This window comes from Amblyomma americanum, chromosome 4 (genome assembly GCF_052857255.1).
Source record: "Amblyomma americanum isolate KBUSLIRL-KWMA chromosome 4, ASM5285725v1, whole genome shotgun sequence".
Lineage (NCBI taxonomy): Eukaryota > Metazoa > Arthropoda > Arachnida > Ixodida > Ixodidae > Amblyomma > Amblyomma americanum.
Genome location: NC_135500.1, coordinates 203128138 through 203143882, shown reverse-complemented (window position 1 = coordinate 203143882; position 15745 = coordinate 203128138). Strand labels below are relative to the sequence as shown.

The following is a 15745-nucleotide window of genomic DNA, read 5'->3' as shown; positions in this document are numbered from 1 at the left end:
TTGTGAGCAGCCCAGTTTCTAGAGAGCAGCCTAGATAGAGACTGGAAATCGAAAATCAGAAAAAAGTGATATATGCAAATGCCCGCACAGTCATAGCATATCGGATACGCGCTACTGCATCTGGCAGTCCGGATATGGCGGTTGGTGGACCGATAATTTAAAAGAACTGACGCAAACATACAGAAGTTGCAACGAAAGCTGCGACAGATGTGAAATCTGATGTTGTCGCATATTACACTCGACTGAAGCGTTCCCACTGTTTTCGTTGGACGTCGGGGTGAGCCCTGTTCCCTGGTGGTCGCAGGTGAACGGTTCCGGAGCGGCCGGTGGCGGCAGCCACCACCACCACCACCAGCGCCATGGCAGGGAGCAGCAGCAGCACGCGGCTTCTTCCTCGGACGGGGGCAGCCGCACCATCGCCGAACTGCTGGCCGCCCACCAGCAGCTCTTCCCCCATTGGCTGCTGCTCGTCTGCTCGGCGCGCAGGCAGAGCAAGACCATCACGCGCATGTTCACCGGCTTCAGAAAGGTATACGCCCACTGTGCTACCGCCGTGTGTCTCTGCGTCGCACCTAAGCAGCGACATAGCAGCGATACGAAAACAGTGCAGGTGGGGAAAGTCTCCACTGGCGCGAGAGACGACCAAAAAATGTGGCAGCTAGGGCTTCAACGTAGTTAAACCGAGTACACGTGCGAAGGCATGTGTTCATTCTTCGCCTCTTCTTTCTGGCATTCGCATGTGCACCCCGTCGCGATGGCTCAGTGGTTAGGGCGCTCGACTACTGATCCGGAGTTCCCGGGTTCGAACCCAACCGCGGCGGCTGCGTTTTTATGGAGGAAAAACGCTAAGGCACCCGTGTGCTGTGCGATGTCATTGCACGTTAAAGATACCCAGGTGGTCGAAATTATTCCAAAGCCCTCCACTACGGCACCTCTTTCTTCCTTTCTTCTTTTACTCCTACCTTTATCCCTTCCGTTACGGCGCGGTTCAGGTGTCCAACGATATATGAGACAGATACTGCGTCATTTCCTTTCCCCAAAAACCAATTAACATTATTAGAAGTGAAAGCAGAAAAATATCTGGTGCTTGTTCTTGGACCCAAGATATTAAACTTATGTTTGGAGTATGGCGGCGTGCTCGGCTTGAAGCACTCTGGCACGGGTCGGCCCGGTATTGCACTGCCTCTGGGATCGGCCCGGGGCATATTACCGCGTGCCTTTTCTTTCTATCTTTGCTCTCCTATCCTTTAACTCACACTTTCAGCACGCGGCAGCGAGCGAGGCTCGGCTTGAGCCAGTGGGCAGGCCCGTGCACTTTCCTTTTCTTTCTTCCTATCAGCAGCAACAGCAGCAGCAGCCGCAGTGTATTGTAGTCGTTATGGAGAGCGCGAAATAGACGCAACAACGACAGAAGGAAGCGAGGAAGAGACAGTGCGCTCAAGAGACGCCAGAAGAACGCGCCGCACGACTCGAGAAGCGTCGTAACGAAGATGCGGCTAGAAGTCGTGCCACGTCCCGCAGTGAATCTCCAACTGCGGAAGAGACCGGTTTGAGTTCTCGAGAGCGTCGGAATGAGACGCTGCGTGGACGACGTGCCGAGGAAACGAAGCTTTTGCAATTCAACTAGGGTTAACCAGAGCTAAACCACAGCCAATTTTACTTTATCGTCACACCCTTTCTCGATCAGCCCGCAGCTGGCGCGATGTCCTCCTCCCATTGGCTGCAGCTGGCGCGACGCTCCTCCGAACTATAACCCGAGTTACTCGCATGCTTCACACAAGGCGCGACAAGACAAGATTCTTGCACGGGGCCTCTCCCTCTATCCTTTCTTACTGTGCCCTCACCTCTTTCATTTCACTTCTTCAAACTGCCTGCTGTCCTTTATTTCCGCTACCCCAGCTCAGGTGCCGCCGACATAGTAATGGCAGATGCCGGGGTTAGCTAAAATCTTTTACCTTCCTTTTTGTTTTTGTTTTACATTAAACACTTGCTACTACTTCTTAGTACATCTGGAGTAGTGCTTTCGCGCTGATAACGTCACACAGATGGATGGATGGACGGACGGACGGATCGTTTAAATCAGGCGGTGGTTCAAGCCACCTAGCCATGACTTGTGAAATTTTACTCTTGTCTTGATTTTAGCCACCAATCAGATAACCTCCGCTTGGTTACTTCTACCCGCTTAAAATCTGCTTTGCCTTCACTGTCCTTAAAGACCAATGCCTTGGATAAATCAGCCCCACTGCTTTCCACCGTAGGGTGAAGCCCTTTAATGGGAACTATCAAGTGGTTGAAATTATTCCGGAGCCCTCCACACTATGGCGCCTCTTCCTTTCTTCTCTCAGTCCCTACTTTATCCCTTCCTTTACGGCGCGGTTCAGGTGTCCGCCGAGATGTGAGACAGATACTGCGCCATTTCCTTTCCTCAAAAGCCAAATTTTCAATTTCAGCCGTTTCCTCCTCCTCTCCACACGCACCTCACAACGTGTCTATCTCATGGCGCAGCTGACTCGATATGCCTTAGTCCGCAAAACTCCCGACCTGGCCTCGAACAACAAAGAGCTTCCCCTACAATTATCATAGATATTTACTTCAGAAAAGCAATGCGTGGGCGCCGCCTGGTGGCGCACAGTGCAAGCGTTCCTCTCCGACCTCACGGCTGGTGTATAGTGGTGTAGCGCGGCAGTATATAGACCTCCTTCATGTTTGTAAACAAACGAGGTGGCGCTGCAGTCGCTAGCGGGCTCGTGGTAGGCAAAAGGCCAGGGAGTGTCGTTGCGGAGAGGCGTTGAGCGCTGGTTTTCAAGGCTTGTAGGCGCGTTTTCAGTTTCTGCGAATCACAGCAATGGTTTATGTTTACAGCTTAGTAATTTCTTGAAGTACGCCAGCTCGCGTTGGCCACGTGCGGCGTATTCAGAGAAATAGTTCGCCACTGTGCATTGTATATATGGTTAGTAGTAAACAGAAAGCGTTTCTGGCGTTGATTTCTACGCTAGGCATATTGAATAAAATAGGAAGTTTTTGACACTCTGCTCTAGCCAGAATAATATTACTTCGGGACAGTAGCGAGGGGAAGTGCTGGCGTTCTTTCGGCGGAGCAGACGTGCGCTCACCGTCTGCTGACATACGTAGGTGTCGTGCTGTGCGAAAAGTGGGGACAGCGTCGTGTCCTTATTCTCCTCTAGCTGTCCCGCTTAAGCGGTGTTTTTATCCGCAGGATCACGCACCAGCCAGGCCGACTTCTCCCATTGTTAAACTGGTCGATTTGGTGAAAATTTTTGATTTCAGGAAATATTTTCTTTCTTAGCCCTGGGGTGTTTTGTTTCGTCACGAAAAATTATAGCTTAATATACAGCAGAAATTTATAAAGTACGCTTTCGAAATGCGTGGTCGTCGAAAATTGTGAGGTAATTTCTTTGAGGCTTTCTTTGAGTTCAGGGCCGCATTTCTTTGACCAAAGCGCAAGCGAAGAGGCCAAAAACGAGGGAATAAACGTTAAGGTTCGTTTTCTGACCTTTCACATTTTCTGCGATTGGCATCACTCACACCTTCGTAATTTCGTAACGCATGAAAATAGAATGATTCTATTTGTCGCAAACGAATCCTGAGACGTTGAGGAGTGTAATTTATCTCTCGATTTTTTTTCCTACACGTGCAGTATTACGTTCGTTATTTTTGTAAGAAACGTTTTCACGTAACTATGCATGCATAAGTACATGACCATCTAAAAAAAGAATTAATAGCGTCATATGCAGAACAGGGCTTTGTGAACATGCTGGCATAAAAAATTTGCGCACTTTCTACTCAAATATTTAAGACCTTGAGGTGACTTGACGACGGTGTTAATTATAATTACCCAACAACTGCACCAGGTATAGCTAAAAATAAAAGGCATTACAGAAACTAGGGTAGCAATTTCATATTTGCACCAAATTTAGTTTCATATCGCGTGCATAAATAACAAAAACACTTTTCATTGCCGCGCCCCCTCTCAATCTCGACACGTCTGTTAGTAGCACGCCTGCGGCTGCTTCTTTCCAAACAACCTTCGCGGTCACGGACTGCATCATGAAACATGACGCATGCATGATGCAATGAAAAAGCATGTGGCTTTTAGCACAGTTTAGGTACGCTATTCTAAGCACGCCAACGTGACCGCGCATGAAATTACCAGACTTCTTTCTACTCGAATGAAATAATTACGTCTGTCATATTAAGAAACACTTTCAAGTAAATATCAAATGCCATAAAACGTGCCATTAAAACATGCTGTGCTATTAACAAACGAACGCGTTCCTTGGGGGCAAGTGAACCTGCCGGCGGGGGCCCGTGCACACCGGCTCAAGGTCATAAATACGTGCGCAGCTACATACGTGCTTTTTTTTTTCCTTGCGCAGTTATAAGCGTACTATGCTGATGTTCAGGTGAATGAACGCAGTAAATTGCATGCTATTAAGTACATTGAGTGGCAGTGCCGATCGACTCCCAGACTTCGCGCTTTACTACCGCGGCCCATTCCCCGTTAGCCAGTTTACTAATGCGGTATTTATCGCGAGAAGCCTATCAGGGCTAATTTAAATTTCCTTTTATGCTACTACGTGGATCGAACAGTGACGCAGCTGATCAATACATGCTGCTTCTGCAGTGCGCAGGCATGATGCAGCCGCCGGTAGCTGCAGCAGCTGCGGTAGGCACCGGCTGGCGGTAGCTGTTTTGCCTACCATGCGAAAGTCGCTGCTGACATCAGCGCCACCGCATCTTCGTGACGTCGCGGGGTGAAGGAGGTCCATACTTTCAGCTTGAGTTCCAGACTGGCAGATGGGGTAGTGATCGGCTCATCCGAGACGAGAAATGACAGCCGTGCGCGCAGCTGACGTGTAGTCGTTTGTTCGGCTCCGTTCACCCTACCCCACCGTTCTTGCCTTATTTGCGACGGGACGTGCTTTGCTGAGGGCAAGAAGATGTAGACACGGGCGCGTGCTGAGTGAGAAATATCCGCCGTGTACGCGGGAGGATGCGGTACGGCATAAGAGCAACCTGTACGCCGTCAGCGCGGTCGGTGCCTCCGCGGTTCACCGCGGGGAGCGCCGCGTCGTTGCCTCTGCTTAGCGTGCACAGAGCAGACGCCCACCGCAGAGAAGAGGTGGCGGAGGTAAAACGAGATGAGGTGGTGAACGGGAGGAGCGAGCGAGGAAGAGAGAAAGGCGAGGGAGGTTGCGGAACGCGACAATTGCGCGATGTGTCGCGCAGCGGTGATTGATTGGGAAAAGGTCCATCTGTCCTGGCGCGCTGTGGGAGGCTCCTTCTGCAGCTCTTCGAGCTCGGCTCAGAACACGCGAGGGACCTCCGCTGTCGCGTCCCGCGACGCCCGGCGATAACGCGATTGCGGGAACGAGAGAGAGAGAAAACGGAGAAAGAAAAAAACCCAGTGCTGCGAACGACGAGAAAACGCGCGAACGCGCGCGCGAAGTTGAGGGAAAACAAAAGGCGAATTTATATATAGACTTGGTGTGGCGCTTACACTTGCGCACCTTGGCGTGCCGGTCTGGTGGCTTTGTGTTCGCGGCTTGCGTTCGGCCCTCGGGGAGGTGGAGCCGGAAAGGTCGCCACCTTTGCCTATAAGGCCGGAAATGGATTCCCTCTCACTGCCTTCCATTCACTTCTACTGGCCGCACATTGATGCCTTGTGCACTGGCGAGTACCGGAACAAAAACTGCATGTGTGCACGGATGAAAGGGCTTCGGGCTCAACGGATGCCCGATCGGTTTCTGTTGTAGGCCCGCACATTGGCTTCTGCTGTCTTGTGTGTGCAGGAGGAGCTCATATCTTTCGGGACGCGGAAGCTGCGTGGAATCCGAGAGCTTCTTGATGGCCGTGTTTGCTTTTTCACGTGCAGAGATGTGTTTGGGCGCGAACTCGCTTTTATGCGTGTCTAGAGAGAGTGGGGCTAAGGTTGTCGTGAGCTACAGGCAGGATTAGCCAAGCATAGTCTTGTGTGCGGTCGTTCATTCACGCAGGTGGGTGCCCGCAGTGCGAGTCGAGTACCATGGCGGAGGGCCTCCCTCTATGATTTTTAGGTCTAAGCTGCTTATTCGGGTATGGTGTACGGGTATATGGGAACGTAGCTATCAGTACGGGTATGTCGTTATATGGGATACATGCTAAAAAAAAAATCATTAGACAGTCTTTAGACAGTCCATGCACAGTCTATGGACTATCTTCCCGGAATTCTTGTGAGGGAGTCGCAGTAGCAGTAGTGCAGCGGTCGCTACCAGCTCTTCTTCATAGCGGATGGGAATAGTCAGAGAGTTTTGTCGTTTGATTTCGTTCTGTTGGGTGCGGTTTTAGGTCTTGTGTTTATGAGTAGTTAGTCTGTTTTATTTAGAGTCCACGTGCTTCCGTTGACCCTGTCACTTACGCGTGACGAGCGGCCGGGCCTGTGATTTCACGCTGCCAAAAAAGGCCGGACATTGTTGATGCTAGGCCTATCGCACGCACCGTTCGAGTTTCTGCTGGAGAAGCGGTATTGGAGGCGAAATGCAAATGTCTTTCTAGTTTGTTATCTCGCCCCCTTTTTTTTGTCTTTGTTGCTTGGATGTTATCTACGCCAACGTCCTCCACTTGTGGCTTCCTTGTCTGATAAATGTCCCACCGAAGAGCGTTGAAGTGGGTCGGTTGATATGCATACGCTCCAAAATGAACAAACGCGGTACGAGCGGCGAGGCCAAGAAATGAAGCGTTTGTTTGCGTGCCTCGTTTGCCCTGTCCCGGTGCTGTTTCCGCGTTTTCATATTACCGCCGTTCCACTTCTTCGACGAATATTTTTTCTTTCTCTTTCTCTTGCCCATCGGCGACAGCCGCGCGAGATGGATGGAAAAGAGGAGGAGGGCAAGCCGGCTGGTGTCAGCTCTCCTCGAGTGTCTCCTCGGGGTGACACTGCTGTTCCTTTCGGGCGCCCAAACGCCCGCTTGCTCAGGCGCGCGCAGTGTGACGGAGGCAGCTCTTGAGACCCCATACGTGCTGCCGCGATGTGACAGGGGCTGACAGCTTTGTCGGCCCGCTCTTGTCTTTGGCTCCGGGTCGAAGATGTAAGCTGGGACCGTGAGTTCGGTGTGTGTTCACCCGTCCTCCGCCAGAATGGAATGCACGTGGCGAATGCGGACGACAGACGAGGAGGCGACGTCGGTCGCTTGAGGCGCCGTTCGGGTAGCGGCTGTCCGTCTTCCCTTGCTCCCCCCCCCCCTCTCTCTCTCTCTATCTTTTTTTTTCATTGCGCAGTTCATACAAAGAAACGGTGCACAGACCCCTTATCCGTGGGATGCGATGATTTATTGACTGCGTATACTTGTGACCTGATCCCACAGGACGGACCAGAGTAAATCGCTGTTTTCTACCCTCAGACCCGGTGTGACGCGCCCTCGATCGCGCAGCTCGCTTGAGCGGAAAACGCCAACTGCCTTTGTTTCAGCTGGAGACCGTGTCGCTTTTTAGGATAGGCGGGAGGTCTGTGACGACTAGTAGTAATTTTTGTTTTCGGCACGTAGCGGCGATGTCCATCTTTTATGAAACTTCCGCTCCTGCTTTCATGCCTGCGCGTTGTTTTCGTTGCTGTTAGCTGCTGCAGTTGCGGCGAGGCATCTCGGAACCCGGAAGTTTGTGACCGGGGTTCAGAGTCTTGTCGCTGCCGACCGGAAGTCGTCCGTCTTTTGTGCGGTAGGGGGCGGCGTGAGGTGGGCGTGTGGAGCATTCATAGCGGCTGTGGCTTCTCCTCGTCGCGCAATGCCGGGTCGGAATTACTATTAAGCGTAAACAATAAACAGGAGTCGGAACACGCGCAACCTGTTGCGTTTCTGCGTTCGTCCTTGCGACCAGAAGGCGCCTAGCACTTCGTCGCCGCGAAGTCGAGCAACGACGCACTAAGCGGCACTCGCAATTCATCGCAGCCCGACGGTGTACATCTCGCGGGGCGCGCGTCGTCTGGCGTAGCGACCGACGCGCCGTCGGCGGCGGCGGATGTCCGGCGGCCTTCCTTCGTGGCGTCGAGGATGCGTGCTTCCTGCCGCCGGAGTCTGGCTGGCTGGATGGCCACCGCAGTGCGTGCACGCGGTTTTGCTGTAGAGGCTAAAACAGTTTCAAAGGTTACGGAAGCGCCTGCTGATTATTTGTTGAGTTCGCTTAATTTCCGAGTTAGATCCCGCTGGTGATCCGCCCAGTCCGAATGAAGCCAAGCGCTCAAGGAGAAAGGAAGAAAGGGGACGGGGCGTGGCAAATAGAAGCGATACGAGCGTTACATGTGCGCGGAGTGTGTTTCGTATCTGCCCATCGGCAGCAGCATTAGCCCAGCTACATGTACACAGGAGTCTTTTAAACCAAGCGCAGAGACTGATTAAATCTGGGTAGCCGGCGTTACGTCTGTCCTCTGTGGCTGAAAAAATGTCAAGGACTAAGCAAGACAAAAACCACACTTCAGAGGGTGAGAGGGTTCGCAACAGAAAGACTGGCCGTTATTCCATACGTCCACGAGGTTTTGCACAGTATCTTAAAAGAATTGTCAAAAGGGCAGGAGTAGATGTAAACTTCTCCGCTCCTCAGCGTCCTTCTATAGCCTTTGCAGGCTTGTCAGTTGGTCTAGAAAGAGATTCCGGAATGCACAACTAGGGGATCGCTATCCTTTCGTGACATGCTCCGTGGGCGTTGTTTACTCCATTCTTTTACCCTATGGCTGGAAATACATCTGCCAGTGTATTAATGTATTAATGAAATTCTGCTCAACGTAATACTAACGCTAAACTTCATTTCACTTTATTTCCCTTAATGACCTCCTTCTGGAGGTAGGTAGGGAGGTAAACTTTATTGAATAAAATCAGAGGTCTGTTTCTCGGGGCTTGTGGGTGGGGTCCTCATTGCAGGGCTCCACTGGATTGAGGTGTCAGACGGCCCTGTTTTGTGAGGGCTCGTTGGTCCTCGATACGCTGGTCAGCATCGCCTCCCACCGCACAAATGACGTGTACTGCGTCTGTAAGTGGTTCGGTTTCGCCCCGCGTCCACGCAAATATCTGGAAGAGTGTTGGGCGGGCCTGTCACCATGGGCATGTGTCAGGGTATAAGTGTTGGGTGCATGAGATGAGGTTTCAGGAGATGAGGGAAAGTGTTCGTTTGGATCTGACGCCAGGAGATATAGCGTCCTGGGTTCCTAATGTTGCGGGAGGAGGATGTTTTGGGTATTACATAAGGGGTGGGGTTACATATATTTGAGAAAAAAAAGTACAGGTCATTGCGTTTGAAAATCGATTGTCACGGGTTCTTCAAGAAATAAAGATGGGCATGTGATGGCGGCGACTTCGTGGGGAACGCCATTCCAGTCCACAATTGCTCGAAAGAAAATAAGTCTGGAATCTCGGTCATTCACTGTCGAGATTTCAATCCTTGTCGTCGCCTCTCTCCGAACTTAGAGGAAACAAATTCTGGCACAGAGCAGGAAGCAACCCACCCGTGAAATGGCAGAACCAGCTAACATCAAAAAGCTAAATTATGGGTACGTCAGCACGCCGTCAGTTGCTCTGTTAGAAAAGAGATAGCATTCCTCTCTGCCTCGATATGATTGTCAGCATGCCTTGGATTTTCGCGCCTGTGTTTATTTTACCTCCTCGTCTGTGTTAATGTTGTCTCCATTCCGCCTTCATGCCTTCGAAGTTTTAATGCCATCAGCATCGTCTTAGGCCGCTTTCTCTGTTTGCTTTCACACGCGTGACACACTTCGCTCTGTTGTCTTTCATCTCGCAGACTTTTCGCAGTTTCTCAGTTTTAATCGTTTTTTTGTGCTTAGATCTATCCTTGTCACTTTCTAGCTGTGTCGTTTGCCAGCGTTTATTTAATTTTATTGTTACACTTTTTCATTGTCACCGGTTTAGCCATGTTCGTTGTTGGCTTTCATTTACGTCGTTCTAGCCAGATGTTTTATCACGAATCATTTATTGTCGTTTTTTTTTCGCTTATCTCCCTCCCCCCCCCCCTTTTTTTTGTGTAAGTGACGTTTGGAAAAGTGGTGACTAATACGGCTTTACCTGGTTTCATCCTTGTATAACCTTGCGCATGCGTAACGCGATAACGTTAAAGGCCCCAATGTCCAGTAAGTCCGGTGTCGGCGTTGTCGGCGTTTGGAGCGAAAAATCACGAGCATGACTCTGGCAGGTGGGGTGCCCAGAGAGCAATCTGGGAGACAGGTGGGACTCCTAGGTCACGTGATGTTGCGACGTCATCAAAACCTGCCAACCGGATAGTGAGCAAACTGCCGGGCAGCGGCAGGTGGCAGTTCAATTAAGGATTGGACTCTCGGGAAAAACAACCTGGGCCGCACAAGGCCCACCACTGGGAGCACCTGCCATCGCAGCGCAGTGGCGCATCGCTTAACGGCTGTACCACTGCGCCAGGAAGGGTTGGGGATCCCTAGGGATCCATGAATGTTAAGTATGACCTTCTGCATATATGGCAATTAACCCTATAAGCTATTGTGTCATGCCCTTAAGGCGGAGTTTAAGTGTCTCTTCCATTTTTTTTTTTTGCTCGTGAACTTTATGTCACGGTATAAAAGGCGTAATTCGGTTGTCTTCGAAAATAAAGCTGTTCAGCGCTACCCGCCGCGGTGGCTCAGTGGTTAGGGCGCTCGACTACTGATCCGGAGTTCCCGGGCTCGAACCCGACCGCGGCGGCTGCGTCTTTATGGAGGCAAAACGCTAAGGCGCCCGTGTGCTGTGCGATGTCAGTGCACGTTAAAGATCCCCAGGTGGTCGAAATTATTCCGGAGCCCTCCACTACGGGCACCTCTTCCTTCCTTTCTTCTTTCACTTCCTCCTTTATCCCTTCCCTTACGGCGTGGTTCAGGTGTCCGCCGATATATGAGACAGATACTGTGCCATTTCCTTTCCCCCGAAACCATTATTATTATTATTATTAGTTCAGCGCAGATGTGTCCACTTGTGCTTGTCCGTCGGCGCTGCCTTTCTTAGAACGATAAATGCCAGCCAACTGTCCCAGCAACGTACCATTCAGTGCTGGACGCATTGATGCCTCTACCATTGCTCTTTCCGTCCACCTTTTTCTTGCACCAGCCGCGGGCACCCGACCGATGTAATGACGTCATCACTCATCGTGATCCTCCGTGCTGCGTTCGACTATGTCCTCCTACCATTTGCGCCCGCTCTTTCTGCTTGGGAGACCATGTCCGGCGCATTGTTTCCCTGCACTGGCCATTCCCTCATATCGATGGACCAATGAAATGCCCCTGCCGTCACAGGCTCGTATGGATGCCAGCCGAGCGGATGAGGAGGCTGACCTTGAGCACTGAACTCGTTTAGTTGAAGTGTCAGGGGCCTTCAACCTTAATTATTTCTAGCTAACTGCACGTGTACTGGAAACATATATCGGCTATGTGACGCCTTTTGAGGACTATCGCTAAGCCTGCTGTTAACACCACTTTTGGCGTGTCTAGCGAGCGCACTTTGAGACTCAGTTTACTTCCTTCTTTGTTGGTGACTGGTTCGTAACTGCGTAGCAGTCGTCAACCGTTAACAGGATGCGCTGTCGCTGAAACCGCCCCCCCCCCCTCCCCCTCCCCCCGAGAGAGGCGACGTGCGACGCGGAAGTGACACGACACGGTGCTGGTGCGCGCGCAGGGTCACGCCGCTCCGTCGTCATCGCCTCCTCCACTCTCGGCATCATCCCCCCCCCCCCTCCCTCCCTTTCGGCGGAGTTCGTTGATCTTCTCGACGAACGGTGCAGCAACACGTGGACGGCTTTGCTGCACGCAGGCGCTAGAGTTTGTTTTGTTTAGAGCGGGCGAGGACCTATTTCATTACTCGTGGCCGACGCGGACGGAGATAAGCGCCTGTAATGAATCGTCCGTATAAATATCTAAATTGAATGAGAGAGTAAGGGAAAGGACTCCACATTCCATAGGACTAATTGCAGGTGGTGGTCGGAAGAGGCCTTTGTCCTGCAGTGGGCTGAACTCGGACTGCTGATGGCGACAACGACAGTTATAGTTATATGACCTACGGGTGTGCGAGAGGTAGGGGAGAGTGTTAAGAGAAATGGAAAGGCCGACTCTGGATAGAAACTTGAACCGCGCTTTGGGGGAAGGGATGAAAGGGAGACGGGGAAAAAGGAGCTGTAGTAGAGGTTTCTGGAGAGTGGGACTAACTAGACTACCCCCCCCCCCCCCCCCCCCCCACCCAAGCATTCTACCAAAATTTTCCCGGTAGGTTTTTCCATCTGCTACTTTTGTCGACGAAATAAAAAAAAAAAGTTTATCCTCCTCCTCCTTCGGGGTCTTATGATCCGTTGTGCCGAACTTCGCAGCCGGACGGCGTTTTGTTTCGGCGCAAATTGATTTTATATTTTCCCGTTCAGTGACCCCCCAGTCGGGGTGATTTCTGTGGGCAACCTTGCGGCCTTTGGGCTACTTGTGTGACGTCACGAGCTGCACATCTCTGGCACACCCGTCGATATTCGTTCTGCATTTGCTGAAGGAAAAAAAATAAAATTCGAGCTTGTTTTTGGTCGTCAGACCGATAATAATCGAAGCTGTCACTTACAGCTGCCAGTTGCAGTTAACGCGCACACGAGAGGTTTCGTGGTAGTATCCGTGACGTCATACTTTTCTCGAAACCAGAGCTCTCGGCGGGAACCCAGTTTCGACTTCCTGGATTTTTATTTTTTTTAATTGTTTTTCTCAATATTTTGGAGAACTAATCATCGGAGCAGAGAGAGAGTCCAAGAAATATAACGCGATCGCCAACTCAAAAGGTTCAGATATCCTCCGGAGTTGCTGTTTAAGGAATGCAGGTTAGCAACCTCAATGCACACGGGTAAAAGTTGAAAGTGTAAGGCCCGTTCAACCAGGCTCGAAGTCCATTGATTAAAATTTTGAACGGCCGTTTATAGCACGCAGGCTGTTTACCGCAGACGAGGCGCATTGATAGCCAAATGAGTGCAAATCGCCGCAGACGGCGCGGCGATCGAAAGGCGTGCACAGAATGTGCAGTGGAGCGCTACCGCCGGATATATATTTGCCGGTTCCTGGTCTTGTTTAATATATTAACTAGTTCGTTTCGATGGAGGAGGATGGCTTTCTGCATGATTGAATAGAGAGTCCGTAAGCAGCCGAATCCTATCGGGAAAAATATGCAAGCTTGAAATCCTTGAAAATAGAATATTGTATCATTTAAAGCAACATTTTAATACTACAATTGCTTCCGTCAGTCTCTCATCGGATCTTTCCGAGCACCGCAAAAGGGGGAAATAATTAGTTTCCATTTTTTGTGTTTATTTTTCAATGCAACGAACTCACGAACTGAGAGCCGCGCTTGGTATCAGAGCGTGATCGGGTTCTGTGCGTCAAAAGACAGGCTGCTGGGAGAATCTCAGGGTGCTTGGATTCGCGTTAATGGATTCGCGGGTGACAAATGCATCCACCTCTGCAGACGGTGTGGACCACCTCGGCCGTTGCTAATTCAGCTCATCGTAGTCAATAGTCAATCAGTTTGCATAGAATCTAGACCGGGACTCTTTTCTGTGCGTGCGCGCGCGTCGCGCAGCCGTCTTTTCGAATCGAGTCATAGGAGCAACTAGAGGAGAGCTGGCGAGTTTCAGGGGGGGGTTTTTTGTTATAGGGGACAGGGGAGGGGGGGGGGGGGGTACTTAGTCGGCGAACAAGTCCCACGTATACTCTTGAAGCGACAAGAGTCTCGAACCTCGCTGTCAGCCGGACAGGGCCCTGGTTCCAGCGTGGACATCGATGTCAACCCGGGCCCGACTCTTTAGTGTATACGTGGCACTGTATACGCAGATTCCGACGCCGGACACCTGACCACAATCCTGCGCTGACAAGGTTTTCTGGAAGCGAATGCGAGGTGCTGACCAGCGCGGGTTGACGACAGCCGCCTCTTAGGCATTTCGCTTTGACTTTGCCTTTTCCAGCCTGCGAATTAAGGCTCTGGCCTAGTCTAATATAGCTATCTAATGACAGAGACGCCGCCGCGGTGGCTGAGTGGTTATGGCGCTCGGCTGCCGGCTCGAAAGACGCGGGTTCGATCCCGGCCGCGGTGGTCGAATTTCGATGGAGGCGAAATTGTAGAGGCCCGTGTACTGTGCGATGTCAGTGCACGTAAAAGAACCTCAGGTGGTCGAAATTTCCGGAGCCCTTCACTACGGCGTCCCTCATAGCCTGAGTCGCTTTGGGACGTTAAACCCCCATAAACCATAACGACAGAGACGAATGTGTAGCCGCCGCGGTGGCTCAGTGGTTATGGTGCTCGGCTGCTGACTCGGGAAGTGGTGCTGGGAAGTGCCACTCATCTTCACCCCGCAGAAGTCTTCCACCCACCAGAAGCCCGTGAGAGGAGCCCACCACACCCCCATGCGCCCTCCAGTAGACGTTCACCACCGTCTCTACCCTTCAGTAGCCTCCTCCCAACAGAGAAGCCCACGCAGAAGCAGAGCGAAAAAGTGGGGGCGAAACCAAATTCAAAGACGCAGTGGGAAGGCGCCCATTCTAAAGAGAAAGGCCCCCTGCTGTCGTGGCTTCGCCGCATCATTTCGTACGATCATCCGTGAATATTCTTTTTTTTTTTTCAATGCCCACCGCGTCGCGTCAGCAGCGCGGTCTGTCTATACGTGACGCTCCAGGAGCGGGCCCAGGGCAGCAACTCGCGGCTGATGCGAGCTCCAGATGTTGCGAGAAGAGGTCTTGCCCCCCAGGCCGAAGTATACGCACAGAGGAAGAGGAGGGGGCGCACGCGGGGAAAAAAAAAGTGGGCCTAGCTTTTTCGGCGTGCTCCTCCTTCCTCGTGACTCGTTCCGTGTTGTACAAGTAATGAGGCTTCCCCTACGCAGCGCTTTCCAGCGCACGCTGCACGCCACACAAACACGAACTCCTTTCTCTCCTACCTCTTTCGCGTGGTCTTCACTCCTCGAACGCGAACGCTGAACGGGAGAGCGTACGCCTGGGGTCTCTCTTTCACTCCCGCACCTTCCCCCCCCCCCCCCCCCCCCCCCCCCGAGACGCCGCACGTTCCGCATGGCTGATTCGCCGCACTACTCTAGCGGTCCGTTTCTCTTACTCTCTTCTTATTTATTTTTTTTTATTTCCTGCGTTAAAGGGTTTCTTCGGTTGCTGCTTTCGTTCTGTGTGCAGCCACTGTGTCCCGGTATGAACTGGCTGCAGCGCAACACAAGCTGGCCGCGTTACGAGTCGTTCATGCTCTTCCTGCTACGCGGAACGAATCGGGCTCCTTTGGAGAACTGTAGCGATTGCTTTCAATTTCAGTGTCAACATTGCCGGTTCCTCGAGAATTCGAGAGAAGGCTGCGGGCGCATGCGGCTTTTGTGCTCACGCGCAACTGATGCACCATTTTTCGTTGACTCGGTTCGGGTTCCTGCATGGTTACAGTTGTGATTTTGTCTCGACTGCGCCAGTTGCGATCCTGTCGACTGCGCCAGTTGTGATCCTGTCGATTGCGCCAGTTAACCTTATTTTTTTTCCTCGAGTAACGTGAATGTTTGCGAGTTAGAACCACCAAGACATCAAGAATCCCCGATTCCATCATCAACTTAAAATGAACGCATTTTTCACGTTTCCTTTGACATCCGCCGCCGCTGACGCTACAGTTCCTAAGACGCGGTGCTCTTTTTACTAACCTAAAAAGGCTATTTTATCGCTCAGACCCTTTGCTGGCGCCCACCAAAA

General features: G+C 51.6%; 1 protein-coding gene across 2 annotated transcripts in view; it reads left to right on the top strand.

The window, feature by feature from the left end:
- LOC144129104 (uncharacterized) overlaps positions 1-15745 on the top strand; it is a 68134-nt gene that overhangs the window by 27862 nt on the left and 24527 nt on the right. For both annotated transcript variants that reach the window (XM_077663013.1, XM_077663014.1), the window contains exon 3: positions 305-529. In XM_077663013.1, coding sequence (XP_077519139.1) covers positions 305-529 — 225 coding nt within the window. The remainder of the gene's footprint in view (positions 1-304; positions 530-15745) is intronic.